At 40.3% G+C, this 25,159-nt stretch overlaps 1 protein-coding gene across 1 annotated transcript in view; it reads left to right on the forward strand.

Annotated features, from left to right (window-relative positions):
- Nucleotides 1–25,159, forward strand: part of thsd7ab (thrombospondin, type I, domain containing 7Ab) — a 186,776-nt gene that overhangs the window by 133,817 nt on the left and 27,800 nt on the right. Inside the window, exons 15-23 of the mRNA XM_075466226.1 lie at nucleotides 144–322; nucleotides 734–739; nucleotides 1,138–1,271; nucleotides 3,953–4,106; nucleotides 5,459–5,600; nucleotides 17,764–17,879; nucleotides 18,441–18,558; nucleotides 21,937–22,082; nucleotides 22,678–22,852. Coding sequence (XP_075322341.1) covers nucleotides 144–322; nucleotides 734–739; nucleotides 1,138–1,271; nucleotides 3,953–4,106; nucleotides 5,459–5,600; nucleotides 17,764–17,879; nucleotides 18,441–18,558; nucleotides 21,937–22,082; nucleotides 22,678–22,852 — 1,170 coding nt within the window. The remainder of the gene's footprint in view (nucleotides 1–143; nucleotides 323–733; nucleotides 740–1,137; nucleotides 1,272–3,952; nucleotides 4,107–5,458; nucleotides 5,601–17,763; nucleotides 17,880–18,440; nucleotides 18,559–21,936; nucleotides 22,083–22,677; nucleotides 22,853–25,159) is intronic.

Consider the following 25,159-nt stretch of genomic DNA (forward strand, 5'->3'; position numbering starts at 1 on the left):
AAAAGTAGCACTTTTGTATCTTATTCTGATGAGGGTAACCATCTTCCTGCTCAAAAAGAATCACTACCCTCAGTTTATAGGTAACTTTCTTATACAAAAGACACATTTGCTGAAAAACCCCTCGTGTTTTGCTCTCCCTTCAGGTTATATTGAGGAGGCATGCATCATCCCCTGTCCGTCAGATTGTAAACTCAGTGAATGGTCGAACTGGTCTCGCTGCAGCAAGTCTTGTGGAAGTGGAGTTAAAGTTCGCTCCAAATGGCTTCGAGAAAAACCTTACAACGGGGGCCGGCCGTGTCCAAAACTGGACCACATCAATCAGGTACTGACAGCAAAACTGAACCTCATCAGCCCTCTGAGAAGCTTGAGATGGTGGCTTTTTCTGCTCATTGCTGCTGAATTCTTTTTATTTTAAGCAGCGACAGTGCAGAAAGCAGTGGTTGCTATACACGGATACCATCCACCATTTTAATGTCCCAACATGTGATTCCTTATTGGTTCCATGATTTGCAAAAATGAAATGCTTTTCAGGGGTGTGAGTATCAGCAGATAGAGCCTTGTTAAGCCTTGCAGTGTCTATCCGTATTTATCCGAGGTTTTTCTGTTTATGTTCTCTCAAATGTTGCATTAATCATTCGTTCTACACTATATGAACAGTTGGCCTGTGCTCATTATTCCATTTGTCTCCTTTTAATCCACCGCAACGCTTGGCGGATATGACTCATTGCCACAGGCTCAGGTAAGAGCTGCTTTCCTCAGCTATCCTTAATGTATTCACAGATGTGTACTGTCATTCATGTTAGTGGGTCAGTTACAGATAAATGCACACAGCCATAATATTCTCTGAGCCAGTAAACAAATAGTGCATGCTGGAGTTGCATTTGGAGACTTTTCATTTGGGGGAGCGATAATCTCAAAAAGAGTTGAGCCAAGGAATCCAAGTGTGTTATGTAAATCTTAGCTGACAGACTTGCATGCCTAAGACCAAGTTGTTCATGCCATTCTTTTTTCTTTTTGATATTGATGATCATAGTTTTTGGCCACATCGTTTGAGATTTCTCTTGTTTAGACCAGAAAATCACATCTGCTATATTTGGTTATCTGTCCTGTTGAGTAAAAAGTGATCATTGCCCTCAGGTATATGAGGTGGTGCCATGTCAGAGTGACTGTAATCAATACGTGTGGGTTGCTGAGCCCTGGAGTGTATGGAAAGTGAGCAATGTGGATCTGAAGGAGAACTGCGGGGAAGGTGTCCAGACCAGAAAAGTCAGGTATCCATGAGTTGGCATTTCATTTTACCTGAATCTATGTTTGGATTGTTCATAAATGTCAATATGTACATAAATATTACAATTAGTGTCTGTTAGGGCTGAAATTATTTGGCAAAATTGCTCCAAATCAACCAATTAACCTAACACGCATGTTTTTGGAGAGTGGGAGGAAGCCATAGCACCCGGAGAGAACCAGCAACACCTCTTAGCTTGAGAGTAAATGTTGGCTTTAGATGTCTTTGTTGAAATGACTAAAGACGACTTTAAATATATTTTTACATGCCTGCAAAAGAAAAAAAATATGCAGATTGTTTAAGGATGAGGATATAAAAATAAGCTAAAGTGATTAAAAATATCTAATACAAAGCAAAGATTGCTGCAATTCAAAAGAGCTTGATATTTCAAGCCTTCTATCATATCACACCAGACAGTATTAAATGTTCCGAGGGTGCACTCAGAGCTGGGTTAAGATTGCTTTCTCCTTTCATACTCCTCATGTATGGAATGAGCTTTAAAATATCATCTTCCTACAAACACTCCCCCATTTACATAAACCTGTTGCTGTTCTAGTCATTTCTAAAAACCACAAGTAAGATATTTTTTATTTCTTTGTTTATTTCATCTTATTTGTAGTCCCTGCATCATATATGACTAACATTTGAAGTAGTGTTTTATGTGAAACTTTTATTTGGACATTTTGTCACATATGGTACTGCCTTCTTGGCCAGGACTCACTGGAAGAAGAGATCTCGTATCTCATTGAAGGAGAGGACGAGTAAAATAAATTCGAATGAAAACTATGACAAATATCTGCATTGAGAATTATATGTAACATAAAATGACCTAAGATAAGATCAATAATAGGTAGTACCACTTTAGAAGAATTATTTCAGCTAACTTTGACTGTATTAACTCAGACACGATCAGTGTAACTTGTAGGCCACTCCCCCTCCCTCTCTGCTGTGCTTCAGCTCTCTCCTCAAAGCCTCTTACTGCAGAGACTGTCATGTGCACACAGACCAGTAACCATGGCAAATTTAGTTTTTGCAAATCTCCTTACAAGCACTCGGATGAGCCAGAGGAGCTTGATTGTCTTTTTTTGTGTATTAAAGGGGAACTCCGGGGCATTTGAAGCGCATTTCCATTGCTAGAGGTTGTCAAATACTGATAGTAGGACACAGAGAGGTGCAAATCTGCGCTCCCTGTGTGGAGATCGCGCTGTTCGCTCAGCCTGTCATGCGAGGCTAATACGTGGTGGCTAAGGGGCAAGCGCTACCCCTTCCACGTAAAACAACAACTTGGACACTGCAGAAACGTCACACCACTTTATAAACCATCCGACAATAAAGTCACAAGCCTTACCATCAAAACCATATGCATGGTTCTCACATTACTGGCATGGGGACGTTACAAAACAACTTTATAAACAGCATGTAACTCACCGGCTGGTTGTAGGCTCGCGCATGTGAAAGCCCAAAAGAGTCGATGGAGAATAATCCCATATACAAAACAATTATATTCTCTAGAAAAACTGCGTTCAAGTATTTAAAACATTACAACAATATTACTGGGCATGTATTGTTGTAATGTTTTAAATACTTGAACGCAGTTTTTCTAGAGAATATAATTGTTTTGTATATGGGAGTATCGTCCATCGACTCTTTTGGGCTTTCACATGCGCGAGCCTACAACTACCCGGTGAGTTACATGCTGTTTATAAAGTTGTTTTGTAACGTCCCCATGCCAGTAATGTGAGAACCATGCATATGGTTTTGATGGTAAGGCTTGTGACTTTATTGTCGGATGGGTTATAAAGTGGTGTGACGTTTCTGCAGTGTGCAAGTTGTTGTTTTACGTGGAAGGGTTAGCTCTTGCCCCTTAGCTACCACGTATTAGCCTCGCATGACAGGCTGCCCGAACAGCGCGATCTCCACACAGGGAGCGCAGATTTGCACCTGTCTGTGTCCTACTATCAGTATTTGACAACCTCTAGCAATGGAAATGCGCTTCAAATGCCCCGGAGTTCCCCTTTAATATCAGGGCGACAATTTCAGAAAATGTGAGACAAAGTTATTTTTATGTAAGTTATGAAGTTCTGGTTTAAAAGGGAGTTTAGTTTGCAACTGAAGTTACAAGATGTTTGAACATACAGCTTTCTCAAGAGCTTAATCAACATCAAAATCTATGAGCAAATAAAAAGCATTTGAGCGACAAGGACATCTTTGCCATGGTTGTTGGTCGTTTAGTACTTTTCGGGCTGACAAACAGACAGCGCTCTGTGGAGCAGGTGAAATTAGCAGTGAAAATGGGGGCAGTCCTGCCTTGTCATACTTTGGTCTACTGAAGTGTGAAATCTTGTAAATTGGATGAAGAGGTTCTAAAAATGAGAATTTTGCAGTTGAGCAGACGCTAAATTTCTTTATAAGTCCCCCATGAAACGGCCAGCAGACTGCTGTTTGCCTCTAAATTTTGACAGATTTCCTTGTAAAAACAGATGTTTGTGAGGCTGACCTATCACCCAACTGCCTAGTTGGGTCTGATTGGTCAGCTCCTTTCTACTAAAAAGCATTTAATTGGATTCACAGTTAGTACCCTTGGGTGACAAAAGTCAATAACAGGTTCAAAGCAACCTAATTAATAAAACAAATCCAATTTGGTGTATTTCTTGCTTAATTCCACAGGTGCATGCTCAACACCGTAGATGGCCCTTCTGAGTCTGTGGAGGACTACCTATGTGACCCAGAGGAGATGCCCCTGGGGGCCAGGGAGAGCCGGCTTCCCTGCCCCGAGGACTGCGTCCTCAATGATTGGGGCCCCTGGAGCCGCTGCAGCCTGGTGAGAGTTGAACTCTGATCCGAAAGCAGCAGCTCAGCTGCCTGGCACAGAGTAGAAACGCCAAAGTCCACTGAGATTAATCTTGATATCTTTTTCTTGTCACAAATGCTTTCCCTAAAGCTCGGGGAACTCAAAGCTTCGCTGCACTAAGTTTGTAAATCTGTGTCAACAGGTTATTTCACGTACAACAAGGAGAAATAAAGGAGATAAATGGACTGAGAAGCAGGAGAAAATAGTTTATATATCACCTATATAACACTGTACTCACTGTGCATTCAGCAGGGAAGGAGGATGATTTATGATAAAAGCTCAGAACTCCGAAACAGGTTTCCAACTTACATTTAATGATATGCACACCTGCATATATTAACTAGAAACATGCTTAGTTTGTGAACATCATTTGGCAGACAGCCACAGTGAAAACGATTAGTTTTATTCTGATGGGAGATAAAATAGTGCAAGCAGGACTGAAGTTCAGAGGAAATCATTTTATTGCATGAGGTGATGTTAAAATAAGCAGAATGCGATCATATTCCAACCAACTTAACATAAAAAAAACAAGGCAACTTTCCATACTAACCTTTTTTTAAGAAACAGGGACCCCTGGTTTCATCACTGCAGCTAAGCATACATCTACAGGATACGGCACATACACAATCAGCGCTCTTTCTTTTACAAAACATGCAGCTGTCAGAACATCTTGTGTAGACCCTCCACCCCTGACACATCAGCCTCGTGGTGAAAAATCTTCTTTAACTGCACTGTTTCACCTGCTGCTCTCCCAGTAGCACCCTGGCCATAGTTAATCACACCCCATTCTCTCCCAAAGTGCCTGACACACCAACTTCCCACAAATCTAGTCTCGACATGGAGCCTGCAGTGGCACCAGCGGAGCCTTTCCGAATGTTTTATTCATGTGATGGCAATGGAGCCATTCGGAAGGCTGTCATTTTTTCCTCCAACTTTCTTCTCTGCAAGCTATGAGAATATGATGGTTCACCAATCCAGTAGAATACCTGATTCACTCACCCTGTCAGTTCCTGCTGGAAAAATCATATTCATACATTTTGAGTACGAGAGAGGGTGAAGAGAATTTCCTTATTTTAATAATCCTTTAAGGAACAGGAATAAGCAGGTCGATGACAAAAGGATATTTTAACAGTAATTCCTACCTAATGACTTCTGAAATCATTTTAAAAAATGGATAAAGAGACCTTTAATGTTCTCTGTAGCTCAATTCCAGGCTAATGATTTGTCTGGATTGAGCTCTTACCACTCGTTCCAGGATGGACTGCTTCACCATTTAAGCATCCTTCAAGACTCCAGTTTTTAACAAGAAGTCTGTGTTCCAGCCCTGCACCAGAACCAACAGTCGAGAGCGGACGGCGTACCCGCTTCGATCCCCCAGCGCGGGAGGAGAGTGTCCAGAGACGTCCGACAAAGAACCCTGCAGTCTGAATCTCAACTGTTTCAACTACTTCTACAACATCACAGGTAAGTGTTCCAACCACGTGTCCCCTGAGAGTGGTAACCCTGCCAGTGCTTTGAATGAATGAACTCCTTTTAACAGTACAATCAACTGCTAAATAACTCATTTACAATAGCCATTACTCTTTTTACGCAAAGGTACGTGAAGGTTGAATGGCCACACATTGTTTGTCTATGATAATCATTCGTCTGGTCGATGCCAAGTTCAACTGGTACCTTTGGCTCTTTACCGCGGTGATTAAGTGCTTTGCTCAGAGTTGATTAAGTAGACCGGTAAAAAAAAAAGCTTTAACTGTTTTAACTGGAAGCTTTAACTAATTTACCTCTGTCTTTAACAGAGGTAAATTAGGCTGGCAGATCCTAGTGCTGGGCGGTATACCGGTTCACACCGAATACCGGTTTATAATTTCATTATGACATGAATTTTTAATATACCGCCATACCGGTGTATTTGATTACACAACGGGGGGTAACGCTGCGTTGCGCGACATTGTTTGAGACGGGACCCTTTTCAGTGTTGCGCTTCTAAACACGAATGTTTACTGTCTATTTTTAACGCTATTTAAAAAATACTCGTATTCATTAAGCTGCATGTCCTTTCCTTGCTCTCCCTCCGTCTCTGTCAGTCACGCGTCTCTCTCACATAGCCTACTCACACACACACACAGCCCCTCCCCTCCGTGCACACCGCGTGTGTCTCCATCAGCGATATCCCTGGAAGCGTGGAAGCTTGCTAGCTTCAGCGTCGCGTTAGATTAGCTCAACCGAAAGAAGACGGCTGGCGAAATTCACAAAAGGTTGGCATCACGTGCAACTTTATAAAGTCACACATTAAAAAGTCCTATAAAAATATTTTTAATACAATGTTGTCCCGTCCCGACCCGACCCATAGCAAACAAGCGATTACGCCTTCTTTATAAAGTTAACTAGTCGCAAGGTTGCCGTAAAAAAAAAAAATGTAGTTGGGTTGTCGAGGTCAAAACACTAGCAGCTGTGAATCAAATAAAGTAGGTTAAACTCTTACACTGAATGTTTGCTGCTTCAATCCAGATGAGTATTGAAAAATATTTTCCGCGATTGAAAAAGAGACGTGCGTGTTGAGGATGAGGACCAGCCTGAACCGGAGGTATCAGTCTGAAACAGCTGAACAGTCCGACCAGTGTAATTAGCTATGTTATTCATTTGTTTACAATGAAGATGTGAGTATCAATACAATAAAGTTCTGTGTGACCAATTATTAACAAAGGAATTATTTTGAAGAATTTTTATTTTAATTTTTAATTCTGTTCTCAATCTGTAGAAAATGCTGTGAACACCTAATTATGCATGAAAAAAAAATACCGTGATACCGTGAAAAAATACCGTGATATGTATTTTTGGTCATACCGCCCAGCACTAGCAGATCCACAGATCACACCTCTACGCTGCCTGTTCAGGAGGTTGCTGCTTCATATTTCTGTCTTGAAACTATAAGAAACTTTTTCAACAACTGAACCAAGAAACAGGAAAAGGGACTGTTCTGGATTCCATCAGATTAAGAGGCATTCACTGGGACACATAACATAATCCCTACTGGTGGCTTCACAGTAGCATGAAGGTATCCCAGGGTGTGTGTACTGTATAAATGAGTGGAGGGTATTATTGGGTAAAGCATCGTTTTTCTGTTGTTGATTCAGAAGCCATCCGAGCTGCACCATTATTGAATGTTTCTGTCTTTTTTCTCGCTGCCTTACTCTTTGTCTCGTACTGTCGCTCTTTCTTGTTGCTGCCTCCTCATTTTCAGTCTCCAGAGTGACACAAAGCTACTTGACAGAGGGAAGCACAATTCCCCGAGTTGCAAACGAGCTCTCTGCAGCAGCTAAAAACAGCCACTCATCTTTGTTAGCAGATGGCATATTTTATGAGTGAAACCTCAGCTTCTTTTTCTCTGCTATTTCTTTTTTTTTTTTTTTTTTATCAAGAAAACACTGGGGTTGTTTAAAAGCACTGGGAACCTAAGTCAGGAATAAAATGTTGTCTTTTCTCATCACAGAAATAATTTCTTGAAGGGAGCAAAGTTCAGACTTTGAAAGTTCTGAATCTTTGTGGTGATGTTTCTCAGGGAAAACTAGTAAAGATGCTGCAGGGGGTATTCTTCAAAGGAGGAAGCTTAAATCAGATCAGACCCGTACTTCCAAACAGCTCAATTCTTCTTGACTAAACGGCAATTGCACCTAGATTAATTGAATATAGGTGAGATTGTAGAAGCTTTCAGTGAGCTCTTTGCACAAATAGTGAGCATCTGCTATCATCAGTGAGCACCAACGAGTCCAACTTCAATCAGAAATAACAATAAATACATTATCTTAAGGTGATGGCAGAATGAGAGAAACGTTTGCACTGCAACAAAGGTGCTTAACTGAAGTTAAACGTATAGTCTGGCATCTAAGAGGTATGCTCACCACTCTGCTGAGTCATCTGGAAGCTAGAAATGGTTACTTTGTTTGCATGGCACGTACATCCTAATACAGGGTTCCCGCGGGGTCTTAAAAAGTCTTAAAAGCATTGAATTTATGAATTTGGAAATAATACCTTAAAAAGACTTGAAAAAGTCTTGAATTTTGATATCTGGGTCTTAAAATTTGTGCAGTAACTTCTCCGTATCACATTCTCCTCAAACGTTTCATTTGTCAACCAGGCTACTATTATTTTGAAAAGCCTAAATAACGTAGCTTAAATGAAGAGTGGCGGAACCAATCATTGAGAACGCAACGCTGCCTCTACCGCTCCGCCCCGGGTCCGATCACATTGCTACAGCACTGACACAGACCACAGCAACAAGCCAAGGAGAAGCGTGAAAAATCAAGGCAAATCTCAGCAGAAAACAAGAAAGTTTAACTTACGCCGTTATGTTGTTTTTTAACATTTGTTTGCGTGTCCTTGCTTCCCATTTCTTGCTGGGATTATGGGGAAATGTAAATGTAATGAAGCGTGGCGCGAGAAATAATCATTTTGTCACTGGTTAAAACCAGTGGACAATAATGTATACGAGGCTTTTTGCACAGTGTGCAAAAAGAGGATTCAGCTTGGTACCATGGGCTTGAAGGCTTTAGTCTCACGCCAAGTCCTCCAAGCAAATGAATAATATCGAAGCGAAGGATCAAACTCCTTCCATCGCCGGGGTGTTTCAACCGGCCAACGCTAGCCAGTTAGCTATAAATGTATCTGAGCTAGCAGATAACGTTAACCAGCCCCTCAAGTTACGACCGTCACCGCAACTAGAGTAGATCTGCGAACAGCTTTTGGGTCCACACCAACCATGAAAGCAGAGGTGTTGTGGACTCCTAACACAATCACCAAACACCATTCATATAATGGAAACGAGGGTATTTCAGAGTTGTTTAAATGCATGTTTCCCGATTCCGACATCGCTGCCACAATTACTTGTGGTCCCGACAAAACGGCGTACATAGCCAAGTTTGGTTTAGCTGTGTATATTAAAGAGGAACTGGTGTCCAAGGTAAATAAATCACCGTCCGTTCTTATGTTGGATGAGAGCCTCAACGAAACGACACATTTTTTAGTTGATTTTCATTATTTATAGTTCTCTCTACTCCCCATATTCCCAGCATGGAATAAGTAGTTAGCTAACATAACCAATGTTAAAAAACAACTTAACTGTGTCAGCTAAACTTTTTTGTGGTATGCTGAAATTTTCTTTGATTTTTCACACCTCTGTTTGGCTTGTTGTCTGTGCTGTGGTGTTGTAGCGTTTACTTCTACTATGCTGCAATGTTTCATCAATGCTTTACACAGTCCACACTTTCATTTGTTTGAGAAATAAATGAACAAATTAAAAAAGAAAAAAAGTTTTTCTTTGCCGGTAGGTCTGTGAAATAGGCCGTGAAATAGGTATTATTTTTTTTATAAATGGTCTTAAAAAGGTCTTAAAAAGACTTAAATTTGACTTGAAGAAACCTGTAGGAACCCTGTAATAGCTCTGTCCAGATACAGTGCTCTGAGGGGCTTGGAGAGTGTCGGTAATATAGCTTGTAATTATTTTTTGATAGCATTGCACTGTGTCCATAAACTGGATCAAACCTGATGGCAACATGATGCATTTCCGTATGTTCTCTCTTAAAAAGCTAAGACACACTGCGTTTTTTTTGTCCATCTTTGGGTTTTTTCCACTCTGAAATGTACCAAATGTGTGACAGCTGAAGCTTCACAACACCTCTGAACAGTGTCTCCTTTTGTATTTGTCACGCTGCTTCATTCAGCTGAAAATATATTAGGTGCTGTTTACACATACCCGGGTATTTTGATAAACGCATATTTTCTAACCTTCGTTTGCAAAAATAACTAGGTGCACACAGCCCCGTTTTTAAAAAAAAACACGTCTACATTGATCAGCATAAAAACGCTATCAAGAGCTGTTAAATTACGCCAAGCCTGACGGTGGCAGTGTTAGAACAATGAGAATTCCACACAAGCCAATCAGAAGCCTAATAGAGAACCGCTGACAGGAAGAACTTCGAAAAAATGTATTTCGTTGTTCCTATGTTTCCCAAACGTATTATGTGAGGTTCTGGAACAGTTCTTCACACAGCAGTGATTTCCAGGCATGTTATTGCAATTCCGGACTGTTTAAACTTACTGATTTAAAAACACACGCGTACACTGTAAACGAACGAGAATGGCGTTTTCACGCTAGCATCCTGCCAACATGGCGGATAGGGGCGGGGCTCTGTACTATGACGACAACTCCTCATTCTCAATTGCTCCGTTTTCGTCTCTTTTAACCAGTTTATACACAAACGCTAAACGGAGTTTTTAAAAAATCTCCACTTTTGCCGGAGTTTTTTTTAATGCCTCGTTTTCGGAGGAAAAAACTCCGTTTGTGTATAAACGAAAGGCACAAACGAAGGGAAAGGTCTTCGTTTATCAAAATACCCGGGTATGTGTAAACAGCACCTTAGAGTGCATAAGCATGACACTCAGAGATCCAGGTGGCTCAAATTTGTGAGTTTGTCCTTTTCCTCCAGGCTCCAATCTGCAGTCTGGTCCATCAATGTATGGGCAGGTTTTTTTGTCCCTGTACACTATTAAAGTGGATTTGAAATAGACGTTCACCTTCAGTTCAAGAAGCTGAGAATAATTGCTGTTTAGGAATTACAACCAAGTAGTATTTTTAATTCTATGCAAAAATATGCAAAAGCTTTGAAGTCTTTGAGGTCTGGAACCCATCAACATGCCTTGTCAGGTTGTGTATGCAGCTGCTATCAGATTTGAACAACTTGTGTGCTAGAGTTAGTCTATTTTCCATATGCTCTGTGATAATCTGCTTTAAAGGAAGACTTATAGGTCTTAATATGTTGAAATACTTCTGTAATACTCAAATAAGTTGTTAAAAATGCATGAAATATTTAGATTTCTTTAAAATACTGAAAATTGATCACATATTTTGAACCACAAAATAACCTTTTTACCAGGCAGCAGGAAAGATGATGACTCAATAACACATAGTGCTGCTTTTAGTCTTAGTTTTACCTTTGGAAGGCAACAAAAGCAGTAAAGCAAATCATTACAGCTTTCCTAAGGAACAGCTTCGTAAAGAACCATGGCTGTGATCTCACCATGTTTCACAGACTCATTCAGTTTGTTTGTCAGCTAGCACCAACAGCGAAGAGCTCACATGTGTTGCTTATTGAAATGGAGTCTACAGCTATCCAGCGATCTAATATTATATCCCACTGTGCTTGGATATATCATTTGAGAAAGAGCGCTCTCTTCCTTTACAGATGTCAAACACACAGGAGCTCCCAGTCTCGGGTTCCATCACCTTTATTTCAAATTTAACTTCGCTCCCTCATAGCTATGTGCAGTAAATCTAATAACAGCCACAGTCGAGTAGTAAAACACTGATTGAAAGTCATTGTTTACCACAGAACCTTCAGTTGTGATTGTTAGTTAGATTTAACGTTGTTCTCAGCTATTTAAACCTTAAACAACACAATCAAAGTTCAATCGAACAAAACTGAATTACATCGCAAATTAACTTTTTCTACTTAATTTTAATAGTCCCATGAATCTCTGCACTAACCAGAGTGAAGTTGTCCACAGTCAACGATGCTGCGCCTCTCATTTCCCTTCAACATGATCTTAAACAGCTGATACCAGAAGGTGGAGCTCCTCCTTAAGGCCGGCGCACACCTTTACGATTGGTGTACGATTTTGTCGGCCGGATGACTTCGCATGGGAATCGTAAAGGTGTGCCTTAGCAAATCGTTTGTCGTTTCATCGGATCAAATCAAACATGTTTGATATTTCCGTACGGATTTTCCTTGTGCCGAATACAATCGTATGTGTGTGCGGTCTCTGTTCCGATGTCATCGCGCAGGATTATTTAAACAGCCAATGGGAATAGCGCACTTAGTCACGTTGGACGCCTTCGTAACCAACTTGACGGCTAACTGTTTTCTGAAATTGAAATGATTCTCTCTGATAATATAAAAACCAAGACCTCTTGAGTCTATATACCCAAAACCAACTTGAATCTCTTAAGCCATACAAGTCATATTAATCTGGAGATGGGTGGCATTGAGTGACTGACTCCATGCTGTAAAACAGCTCCATGAGGTGTACATTTGTGGCATTCAGACCTTAAAGAAACTCTTTCTGCTTGTGAAAAAAACTGTATAACATGAATCCTTTGAAAGAAAATTCTGGGATTTTTTTCAACCCAGGCCTCACTAACCTATTTTACATTGATGGGCACAAAAAGCAACATGGCTGTTGGTTGCTACATGGTTGTTATGGGTGTCTGATGACATCGTGTTGGACAACAAAGACTTGTTTGTTTTTACGTTTCATTTCTTCCAGTCTTAGTTGTGTCATATCTTTCAGGGCCTGTGTCATTTGCAGACGGGCTCATTTCATGTGATGTTTATAAAAGGAGAAGTCCTGCCGACTCTAATCATGCCTAAGTAGTCTTAGAGTCATAGCCTCAGAGACAGAGGAACTGCAAGCATTAATTTATTTAAACATGCCCAGTGAATACCTTGCTGATCTTTTTACTCGTTGGATAGGGCTTTTAAATTTAATGGCCATCAGTATTTATTTACCCTCTCGGATTCATACTACTGTAAAGCATGTGTACGAGTTCTTAAACTTTTCTGGATGTAGAACATATCTAATGTGGTGACTGTTTGTTTTAGTCAATGGCTGAATAGTTTGGTGGGTTAGCATTTTGGTTAATAATAGAAATATGGTTTGAATGTGCAGGTGAAGCAACTGATTTGTCTTGATCTTGGTTTTTATTTTCCTTTATTTGAGAAACTAGTCATTAAACTTTTGACCGTGTAACTTAAAGTGTGCGTAAGTTGGAGCCGTGCAGCTTCGATCGTCCTCAGCTTTTGGGCTGCATTATGTTTTGCTTCATTATCCGTCTGTACTGGGAAGCAATGTGCATGATTTGACTGATTCTTAACAGAATTCAAGCTGCAACTTCTATCAACAGTCACATCATCAAAAATCACCCCGTCCCTTGTTTGGTAGATGATGAGGTGTGCCAAAGATTGAGGGTCCTTTCCAAATTCATCTTGGTTTCATCTGTACAGAAACTCTTGTAACTCGTGTTACAGGACTGGGTTGTTGGCTTTGTTTTCTAGAAAACTCTAACCTGCTCTCACTGTTTTATTTATTGTAGCATTGATTTGCATCTTCACATAACCTCTCTGCATTTGCATTCATAAAGGAGTCCTTTGATTGTAAACCACTGCCATGAGCTCCTTACTGCCTCCAGGCTAGATGTTGTTAAAGGACTTTGAAAGTAGGGGGAGAGAAAAAAAGCTTTATTGCTAAACGGTCAGAACAACATTTTTATCAACCACTTGAATTAAAGCTGAAGCATACACTTTAATTACATCTTGATTGTTTCATTTTAATCTTATTAGTGTGGCGTACAAAGAAAAATATAATTGTGAACATTGTGATTAACAGCTTATGATACAACTCTGCCTACACTTAGCGCGGTAAAAATCCACATTAGCAAACCACTGAATACTAATAAAGTTTTCTCATTGTGATAAACATTGTGCTTTCAAAGCCTGCAGGTAGCAATCAGCCTGGGTCAGATAATACTCTAAAAAGCATCACACTTGAAGTGGGTTGAGAAGTGACTGCTAAGATTAACAACTCACGTGTATATTTCTATATTCATGAGTCGAATTTTCTGTATTTAATTAAAAAGAAGTCACAAACTGGTTAAAGTGGGAGAAAAAAAATCCGGCAATGATTTAAAAATCTCATAACCCCTTTATTTGATATTTAATTTACAATAGAAAATAACAAATATATCAAATTTATAACACAATAAACCACTGGCAGCAACATTGGGACAGTCTGTGATACTAAAGCTAAACAACTGGATGGATATGTTGCAACTAATCAGGTTATTTGGCAACAGGTCAATAACATAATTAGACACAAAAAGAGCACCATAGAGAGTAAAGCTGCAGCAATCTGCAAAAAAATTGTGAAGACTTTAAATATTCTATCATCTCCACATAATGTTATCAGACAGTTTAGATAATCTGGAGAAATCTCTGTGCACAAGGAACATGGACGAAAATAAGTACTGGATGCTCGTGATCTTTGGACCCTCAGGCAGCACTGCATTAGAAATAGAGATGTTTTTTACCCTGGAAATCTCTGCATGGGCTCAGGAACACTTCCAGAAATTGTTGTCTGTGATCTCAGTTCACCGTAACATCCACAAATGCAGGTTAAAGCTCTATCATGCAGAGAAGAAGCCAGATGTGAGCATGATCCAGAAACACTGCCGTCTTCTCTGAACCAAAGCTCATTTAAAATGGTCTGAGGCAAAGTAGAAAACGGTTCTGTGGCCAGATAAATCAAAGTTGTAAATTCTTTTTGGACATTATTCATGTGGCATCCTTAGGACTAAAGAGCAGAGGGACCATCCAGCTTGTTTTCAGTTCTCAGTTCAAAATCCTGCATCTTTTATGGTACGCGGGTGCATTAGTGCCTATGGAGCTGGGGACTTGTAAATCTAAAAAGGCGCTATCAGTGCTAAAAGGTATATAGAGGTTTTGGAGCAACATATGCTTCCATCCGGAGGAACTTTTTCCTTGCATATTTTAGCAGGACAATGCTAAACCACATACTGCATCAGTCAGCAGAAAACTAGTTGAACAGCTTTGATGTTTCATAAATTTGAGACATTTGGTGCATTATAACGTGTAAAATACAACAAAAAAGATGCAGGACTGCTAGAATGGGACAACATTCCTCTCCCAAAGGTCCAGCAGCTGGTCTTTAGATGTTTACAGACTGTTGTCAAAGAAGAGGGGATGCTACGCAGGGGTAAACATGGACCTGTCCCAGCTTTTTAGACATACTGGCGGCCTTTAAATCCGCGATGAGCCCGAATTTTTTTAAGGAAATTGTAAAACGTCTCACTTTCAGTGTTTGTATGAGATTTTCAAAGCATTACATTATGTTTTTGTTCACATTTTTGCCGTGTTCCAGCTTTTTTTGGAATGGCGGAGGTATTATAACATGTTGTTCTAGCCTCTGCGGCCACATGTGAGATTAGCTCGAGCTGTAGAGAAATCAAACTCTAAAGAATATTTCTTTATAACAGGGGATCAAATAACTACATTAGTTTGCTGAGAGGATAAACACGGCTGTAATTTCATAGCTCATCTGTGGGGGATAGGTTATTGTTTAGGTTTCCAGCCTGTAACTGTGTTGGTTCCATCTCTATTATATACACAGACCCGTTGTTTCAGTGCAAAATCTCTGTCCAGCATCCGTTAGCAGAGACAACCTAAGAGAAGCTAAATAACCAGTGTTGGAAACTATGTCAAGCAGCCATAAAACACAGTTTTAAATGAAAGCCAATGTTATCCTGTATCTCCTGAATATGCTAATAAGCAGCAGTTACTGTAGCTAATATAGGACATGTGTATTTATGTCAGTGTTTGCAGCTTTGTTCTGCAACCTCTAAACACACAACAACTCAGTTAATGTACATTAACTCTCAAACTGAGGACCCTTTTCCTTTGTCTGCAATAAGACACACCCATTCAAGTTTGCTTGGTGTAATAAAAGATCCACACTCCTGGATTTGGACGCATTCAAAAGAACCCTTGAGTTCAAATCTGTGTTTTGAATGGATTTCCGATAAAACGATCCCACAGCAACATTCACTTGCACTCAGAGTCGGAGGAAGTTTTTGGTCAGGCTGAAAGCACGACTGGAGAATGGGTCAATGTGACATTTTTGTTCTCGGAAACATTCTAAATTTTTTATTTTTGAGAACAGTCTTTTTTTATCAACCAAGTCTTTCCAAGCTCAAGAATCCTGGACTGAAAAGAAAAAAACCTGTTTTTCTTTTTGTGTGGAATTCAGCAAAGAGAGTGTTATTCAGCAGCATAAAAGACCTGAAGATTAGATTTAGAGCAGGAAGACTACATGTAAAGAATCTGTCTTTTCTGTGAGACTTTGCTCTGTGCTATGATACAGTGTTTTATTTCAGTTTTTACTTATTTAAGAATATTTTCTCCTCACAGCACAACCTCAGAAGAAAAAAACACTTATTTCCAGTCATGATTATGGAGAAAGGTTTTATTAGACAGACACGATTGTCATAATTTCAGACATGCTTTATTTCCTTACGGGCTTTATGGATTTCAGGCTTAAAGGTAGGGTAGGAGATCCTGGATTTTGAGTCCAGCGAAGCTGCATTTTGATAATACACAGGTCAAAAGTCCCAACCTCTTTCTTCAGACTTTCCCCCCGAAGCCACGCCTCTAGAGTACATGAACGCGCAATGCTTGTTCACGAGCACGAAGGTGCACGAGCGCTGTTCTGACAGCAAGCATCGATCGTTGCCGTATTTAGTATTTAGTATTTAGTATATGATAACTATACGTTTAATAATGCTAGGTGCTAGCCAAGCTGGCTCTAGTTTAGCTTCCTGCCAAGCTTCTGGACGCGTAATTCGTTCACGGAGCAGGGTACGCGCACAGGGGGAAGGAGGGGGAGGGAGGAGCAGATTGCAGTTTGATAGAATCCAATCATCGTTAACGGTCCGTTCAGTATGATTGGATAGTGTTTTTCCTAGATTGTACGTTCTAGATAACCTGACTCATGTCATCTGGCTGCGTTCACCAACTACACGCGGGGGCGTTCCCTTTCCTCACACAACCATCTGAGGAGCCTGGGAGCCATATGTGTTTCGTCCGATTAGAAAATAATGAGAGCCAATCATTAATCGCTGGGTGGGACTTTGGATGAATGGGCCGCGTTATGGCCGCGTTATGGCCGCCCATTCATGCTCCAGAGGGCGGGAGTCAGGTAAGCTCTGAGCTACGTCACGGGTTGAGTCATTGGGAGTGGCTGAAGTGACGTGTCAGTCAAGATGACGGACAGATTCTTCATCCAATCACATGCACGAGTTTTAGAAAAAATAGCCCCATTTGAAATCATGTCGGTTGTGGGCTCGTCCCAGATGGTATGCGAATACCAGAGGGCGGGAGTCAGGTAACGTTCTAGAGGCCACTAAAACTTTTAATTAATTGGTTGCAATGGGGGTGTGAAGAGTATTTCAAGCAATATGTAAAAAAAATGTTCTAGAAAAAGAACCCCTACCCCACCTTTAACTTGGGTTTACTCAGAAAAAGACTTGAATGGGTCTTATATCAGCTTTGTTATTAAATAACAAGTTGCCTGAGATGCTGTGGTAACCTTCAGGGATTTTTGATGTAGTGATCCCCGTTTTAAGGTTACTTACGGAAATTAAATAATATGAATTATGAAAAATACATTAGTTGTTTTTCCCTGATTATCTCACTATTTAGTTTAGTTTGTCATTCTCACTGTGGAAGCTTAGGTAGCTCAAAAAGTCTGGTTTAGTGACATAAAGGTGTCACAAGCAGAATATCATTTGCAAAAAGATTTTTATTTTTTTGATTTTATGTTATTAATACATACTGAACATGAACTAAGATAAACAAAAAGACATTATAACGTATGGTTTGGTGATTCACTGTGCTGCTACACCTGTCCCCTGCAGTTTAAACTGCTCAGCAGGTTTTCGTTGTTTGGGAACGTTTTAAAACAGCCAGAAAAAAAATTTTGAATATGTTTTGTTTCTTCTCAGACTGGAGCACTTGTCAGCTGAGTCCCAATGCCGTGTGTGGCAGTGGCATCAAGACCCGGATGCTGGACTGTGTTCGCAGCGATGGCAAATCTGTTGATATAACATTCTGCGAAGAGGTGAGTCCAGCAGGAATTCATCTTGTGTAGGACCCCCTTTTATTCTTTGGTCAGCTTCTTTGATATCATCTTTTTTTGATGATTTAATCACAATGCTCATTACTGTATATGAGCGTACCCTTCCAGTACTACAAGGCCTACAGCAGTATGAAATATTCACAGCTATTCCCATGCAGAGATCGCTGTTGTTGCTCCAGGCTGAGCATTTTATTCATTCACGATGTGTCTCGGCTCTCTGTAATTGTTGCCGACAGGCTGTGGCAGAGCCATCCCCACAGCTCTTTAACCCTTGGCCCCTCCTCATCATTGGACTCATTCACAAAAACACATTTAGTCAGAATGGCTTTCACAGCTTTGAAATTTCAGCTCCGCTGGCCTGATGCTGCCCAGAAGTCTGCCCTGTGTCAGAATTAAGACTTTTGGGAATCGCTGTACTGCTAAGCCAAACCGCTCTCAGGAAATAACAGATTAAGTTTGCTGTGTAGCAGCTGATCATCTCTGATGGGAATCATTCGATGATGGGTCGTGAAATGCTGTCATCATTTTGAACATGTGCTGCAGCTGAAATTGGAGAAGAAGTGGCAGATGAACGTCTCCTGCGTGGTCGAGTGTCCCGTCAACTGTCAGCTGTCTGAGTGGTCGGCCTGGTCGGAGTGTTCCCAGACCTGCGGGCTCGAGGGTAAGGCTCACAGTTTAAGACACAAACTGTCATCCTCAACACAAAGACTGCTGATGGCAGGAAGCCTTGTGGCTTTTTAATAACAAGGCTTCTTAATGAAACAGAAGGGCCAGCAGCGGAAATTAGAGTTAGGTCACAAACAAGTTGACCTGTTGTTAATCAGGAGTGGGTCATTAATCAGCAACACAGCTTGTTTTATGTGCAAACATTTTAAAATTAGATCATGATGGTGACCCTGGTTAAGTTGTTGAAATGATTAAAGTTGGCTGTTGAATAAACTTCCCGCTTCTACATAAGTAAGAAGTCTTTGCATTAAGGAATCAGATATGTGTCAGTATAACCAAACAACTTCTAAAATATCAAACAAAAATAAGATTTTTAGCAAATATAAACCTGACTGAAATGGAAAAAGAAATACATATTTCAAAAGTCAAACTTATGATTTGTAAAAGTATTTGTCTTTTATTTGTTTAAAAGTGTGTTACCAGTTCTCGCTGATCAGACCTTTTCTCTGACTGTTGAACAAACAGCTCTCTCCTTTTTGCCGCCTGAATCTTTTGTTTTTGAGTTCTGGCTCAAAGGTCTCAGGTGGGAGGGTTATGTAATGAGTTCGTTTCCATTTGCTTGTGAGTGTTTGAATAATAACTCAATGCCCCAGACTTTTACGCTCACGTAATTGCAGGCAAAAACTTATTAAATATCTTACAAAAATAAAAATGTGTGGGAAAACAAAACCTCAATAAAACAATAAAAAAAAAGTGATATCTCAGTGCCCAGAATAGCCAGCAGAATTTCCAGGTATATTTGAATGTTTCTTTCATCTCCCATTAACTAGCTATATTGGATTCCTACAAAGTTTAAACAGTAAGTATCGAACATTCATTGTAGTCGTACTTAGATGCTTTGTGCTCGCATTGATAGCTTCCCTAGATAGGACCGCATCTTTGGTTTGTTTGGGTCCTGTTTCAGTCTCACAGTGTTTCATTAGTCCACAGCGAGAGAGAATAATAGTAAAATACTGATGGGTGAGCTCCATTGGATGATGGTTCGCTGAGGCTCCACTCGTTCTAACGGCTAATTAGCACGTTTATTTACAAAACCTGTTTTAGCATGCACTTGCATATCTAACCAGGAATTAAAATAGGCTGTTACAGTATGTTTTGGGCTGTTTTTACTTGAACTGTATAAATCTTTTAGGAATCCAATGTAGCTAGTGAAAAGGTGATGAGAGCTCAGTGTTGCTGCTGCTCAATGTCCACCAAAACAAACCTGGTCACAGCACTAGCTTCACTGGACAATGACCGAGACACTGAGCTGTGGTGAAGTTTATTTTCTCTCAAATTCTTATTTTTGTATGATGTTTAAGACGTTTTGCTCGGTTATATTGGCCCAAATTGTTTCTTTTGTCTGATTTTATTACGTCTCAAAAAAGCACTTTAAAAGTGTTTAAATGTGCTACAAAAAATGATCTGTTAGTATTGGTATAATTATTATTGTCATGGTTGTACCTCCCAGGTGGTCAGAGATTTCCTCTAAATTAAGAATAGTTCAACTTTATAAATCCCACTGAGGTATTAGTTTAAATACTCTCCTTTCTTAAATTATGCTCTTTGAAAGAAGATGCAAAAATCGGTGCGAAACTATCAATGTGACTCTTTAGTAAAACCCAGAGGTTTTATTTTAACATCCAGGTGGAAACCTTTTGTAATTCTGGAATTTCATCATTAATTACACGTAACCTGGCTAAACTTTGCTTCCATTAGACTTTTCATGTGCAGTAATGACATAACAGTGCATTAAAAGTAAAAAAACAAAGCAAGACAGCATAGAAAAGGGAAAAATAGTATTCTTAAATAGTAGTATAGCTGAGTTCTTAGATTTAAAAACTTCAGGGGTTAAGATTCAGCGGAGATGGGGTAAGCATTTTCTCTGAATAAATTACTTAAATATTTATTGATTAGCTTTTCAGTTGTCACAAAATCATTCTGTGGAGCCAAATATTTCTCAAAAATATGCAAAAAAAAAATGCACATTCCATTAAAGATCATAAAAGGACAAAATATATAAGGGAAAATTTAAATACACTTGGCAGAAATGATATTCATTTTGGCTCCAGAGAGAATAACATGCAGTATAAAATCTAATTTATAATGTAGGCTGTTGGCACTGAATGACTGTAATCTCACTCAACAGCCAAAGCTGAAAAGGTAAACATGTAAAGCCAGAAAATGCTTATAAAAACCTGTCGATTTGTCCAATCCTAGGTACATAAAAGCAAGTGATCCCAAAAACTCCTCACTGTACTAACACCATGGTATGGTGGTTCTACTACAACAGACCCACATCTGACGCTTTCTGCTCTCACTGGAGAAATTTGTCCTGAAAAACTCACAAAGCAAAACAGAGAAGAAGTGTTTATTTAAGAGAAAGCTGTTTTGTTACAATGACCAGCAAAAAAATTGTCCTCCTGGTGCCTGGTTGTTGTTCCGGCTGTTCACACATTTCATTATGTATCATCTTCCTCCTCCTGGGGGGCTGTGGGAGCGCTTTGAAGAAGAGGAAACTGCAATAGTTGTTAAATCACAAAGAATAAGATTAAAGTTTAACAAAGGCGAAAGGAGCATGACGGGATTTTATTTGATGTGTTTTTGTGTGTGTGTGTCTAAGCATGTGTGGGAAGTTTCCTTGTTGGAATATCAGGTTTAACGGTTTGTGTTTGAGTGTGTGGGAAGGTTGGTTTGTGTTCTGTGTTGAAAGGTGTTGCAGGTTGCCAAAGGTGCATTCTGAGGCGAGTAGATTGCTGGATAGGCAGTGTGAAATTTAAAGTGGAATATGCAAACGTTTGGGAGCTCTGACATTTGAGAGTGGGTGGTTTAAAGGAAGTCGACAGGAGAGTTGCATTTCTAAATGTGTGTGAAGGACTTCTGTGTAGTCTTACAGCTAATTCATAGCATCAATTTTGCACTTCAAATGGTCTCTGAGGGTCTGTGATGTATTGGATTTATTCAAACAAGGCTTTGTGAGTGATGTAGAATAAAAGTCATTATACTCAAGTTGACCAAGAAGATAGCACAGCATAAGTGCAGGTCGTTGAAAGTAAAGTAAAGTGCTGTTGAGAACAGTAAGATTAATTTTGCATTAGAAATAAACACATTTACATGCATTTAAAATGAGTTATTTACAGAGGGAAAGGATGAATGCTGTGCAGGAAGCCACAGTGTTTGCTGCTTCTACTAAGAACTGTTTGCATTTAATTTGAAGTGCAGCTTCTTTGAGCTAGACAAAACTAACATATTCTTGAGCTTGACAAACGAAATAGACTTTAAAAACACAGGAAAAGAATTCTGCATTGAAGACTTCCTGTTTTTTGTCTTGCAGGTAAGATGCGGCGCCAGCGGATGGTGGTTCAGGCCTCGCAGGGCGACGGCCGGCCGTGCCCTTCTCAGATTGAGCAGTGGAAGCCCTGCCCTGTCCGGCCCTGCTACCGCTGGCAGTACGGCCCCTGGTCTGAGTGTCGGGTGGAGGTTTGTCAATAAATCATTTCATTATGCAATAATCTGGGAACATTGAATATCACTAATTGCGTCAACCTCTGGCAGCAACATGAAATGCAACTTTGACAGGCCCCTGAGATCAATACAATACATTTTTTGTGCCAAAAAAGAGGATTTTTCATAAAATAATGGACTTTTTAGTATTGATGAAGAACTTAATCAAATCCCCGCTCATACGGTAATAGCAAGAGATGGACAGTGGGAATCAATCTGATGCATATTTAATGCTGATGCATTACTGTAAACCAATACCTCTGCCAAGAAATTTGGCAGCCTGAGCTCTTCATTTTGCATCGTGTGCCTTCAGGTCAGATTAATAAAAGTGTCCTCTGCAATGCTTTATGACAAACAGCAAAACTCTGAAAGCATCAAGGTAGGTTAAAGGGGAAACTTCTGACTCCACCACAGCAGGGTTTGTTACGTTGCTTCGGAGTTGCAGATCCTGGCGTAGCAGTGTTGCTGCATCTCCTTTTTTTGTCTGCCCAAATTACAGAGGTGCAAAAACAGCAAGAGCTTAGTTTTTCCTCATCAATTATAACTCATCGTCCATCTTCTTCTTCCTCAGAATGTGGTGTGTGGACACGGCATGCGCTACAGGAACCTATCCTGCTTCGTGTCAGACGGCTCCATCGGTGGTGAGGGCGGCCTGGTGGACGAGGAGCTGTGCAGCAACCTGGAGCAGGTGATCAGCGGAGAGAAGCAGATCAGACTGAGCGAGGCCTGCGTCCTTCCATGTCCAGGTAACAACGCTTCACTCAAAATTACTTTGTGAGACTTGAGAGACACGTGTAATGATGATGTGATATGGATAAATGTAACAACAAGCTCTCTGGCTAATAAGACTCACAAAGTCAAAATTGTATTTATTTATGCACCTTTTTTTGTGGTACAAAAAAGCCAAGCTGAAATATGTCAATTATGGCTATACTGTTTATTTCACATTCTGGGTAGGAAAAGCCTGCCTGCTGCTACACAACTGGCAGTGATACAGTAGGTATTTAGCTGAATCTTTGTCTTTGTAAATGTGATATTTTCAGGAATGCAATATTTTGCAGTGTGGGTGTAAAATCTAATGTGATCGTGACCTCAATAACCACAAGGAGTCTGGACTAGGTTAGAAGAAGAATTGGCTGCTAATGCTTGCAGCTCGGTTGAACTTGATTGGATTTCTGGTTGTGCATCAGTGTTGACACTTTGCATTCAGTCTTATATATTCAGTCAGGTCAGTATATCCTTATACAGATGTTATTCTCATCAAGCATATAGTCATTTTCACACATGCATTGCAGTCCTGAGATTTTACAGAGATGCTTTACGGGGAACACTGTGATAATGTAAATGTCTGCAGCAATCACTTCACAAACTGTGGAGATTTTCCAGCCTGCTTGTTTAGGCTACGGCTACACGAAAACGAAACGAGGTTTTTTTTGAAAACGGGTACGAAAATTCTTGCGACCACACGGAAACGCGCTGCTGTCCAAACGAGAACGGATGAAAACGATGAAACGATGCAGTACACACGCCACTGTGTCACGCCACGCTGTGAGACAATAGAGAAGTGTTAAAATTGGCTCACAGCGTCAACGTGTGACTGACGCAAAAACGTTTTCGCTGTAACAATGGAAACGAAACGAGGCCGTTTTCAAACTTTCCCACTCTGGAACCCGTTTTCAAAAACTATCGTTTTGGGGTAGTGGGAACGCCGGCTCCGTGTGGCCGCGACAGCGAAACGATAAGAAAAAGTATCGTTTACAGTGAAAAACGTTTCCGTGTAGCCGCAGCCTTAGTATCTCTACTGGATTTCATGGTGACACAAAGTGAGAATGTAGCAGTTAATCTACCGGGACATTTACTGCTAGTAAGGAGGTGTGCTTGTAAAGGTTGCTGCCCACTCTGTGAGAGCTGTTCTCCAGCAGAAAATCTCCTGTTGTGAGGAACATGCGTGAACAGCAACTGCAGAAAAAGTAAGGGTCTGATTGTCTGCGCATTCTCCAGTGTTGATAAGTAAAAATTGCTTATGATTTATATTACCAGTGAGCCACTAAATATTCTTTAGTTAAATGGTAGATCATAAAAAAATAGTAGTGCCTGGTATCAATTTCTCACCTCTGCAGTCAGAAGTACAAGTTTAGCTGAAGGCAGAATAAAAGTGCCGCATAATGGCTGACACTTGTTATAACTGTGCTGCTTAGAATATGTGATTTACATTTATTGGAAGGTTGGGGAATTTTATATGCCTGCAGCAACAAAGAGAACTTTCTTGTTTTCTTTGCAGAAGTTGTGTTTGAAGTCACGACAGTTCAGCTTTACATACATTCAGCGCTCCTACAGTCATGAGAAAGAAAGTACAACCCGTTTCAGATCTAAGAGTTTACGTTTCAAACTTTCAGGACATAATGGTCCTCACCAGATCTTAGAATTAGGTGAATGCAACCTTGGGTGAACAGCAAAACTTTTCATATTGTTCCGTCAATATTTAAGTACAATATCTAAGGAGTCAAAATTAAGGAGAGTAAGTAGCAGCCAGATGTTGCTAACTAAATGCAACTTATTAAGGGATCACCTGCAAATGTGACTACCTCTGTAAGAGCAGAGATTTTGGTCTTCAGCATTCATGTGTGTGTTAACATAACGCCATTACAGCACAGTTTATATTTGTTTCATATGAACAAACCACAAGACTTCTGGAACAATGTCCTTTGGACAGACCAGACCAAAGTGGAGATGTTTGCTCCTAATGCACAGCGGCACGTTTGGAGGAAACCAAACACAGCATATCAGCACAAACACCTCACACCAGCTGTCAAGCACGGTGGTGGAGGGCTGATGATCTGGGCTGGTTCTGCAGCCACAGGACCTGGGCACCTCGCAGCCATTGAGTCCACCATGAACTCCTCTGGATACCAAAGTGTTCTAGAGTCAGATGTGAGGCCGTCTGTCCCACAGCTAAAGCTGGGCTGAAACTGGCACATCAACAGGACAATGATCCCAAACACAGCAGCAGATCTACAGCAGAATGTGTGAAAAAGAGAAGAATCAAAGTGTTG

Source organism: Odontesthes bonariensis, chromosome 5 (assembly GCF_027942865.1).
Source record: "Odontesthes bonariensis isolate fOdoBon6 chromosome 5, fOdoBon6.hap1, whole genome shotgun sequence".
NCBI lineage: Eukaryota > Metazoa > Chordata > Actinopteri > Atheriniformes > Atherinopsidae > Odontesthes > Odontesthes bonariensis.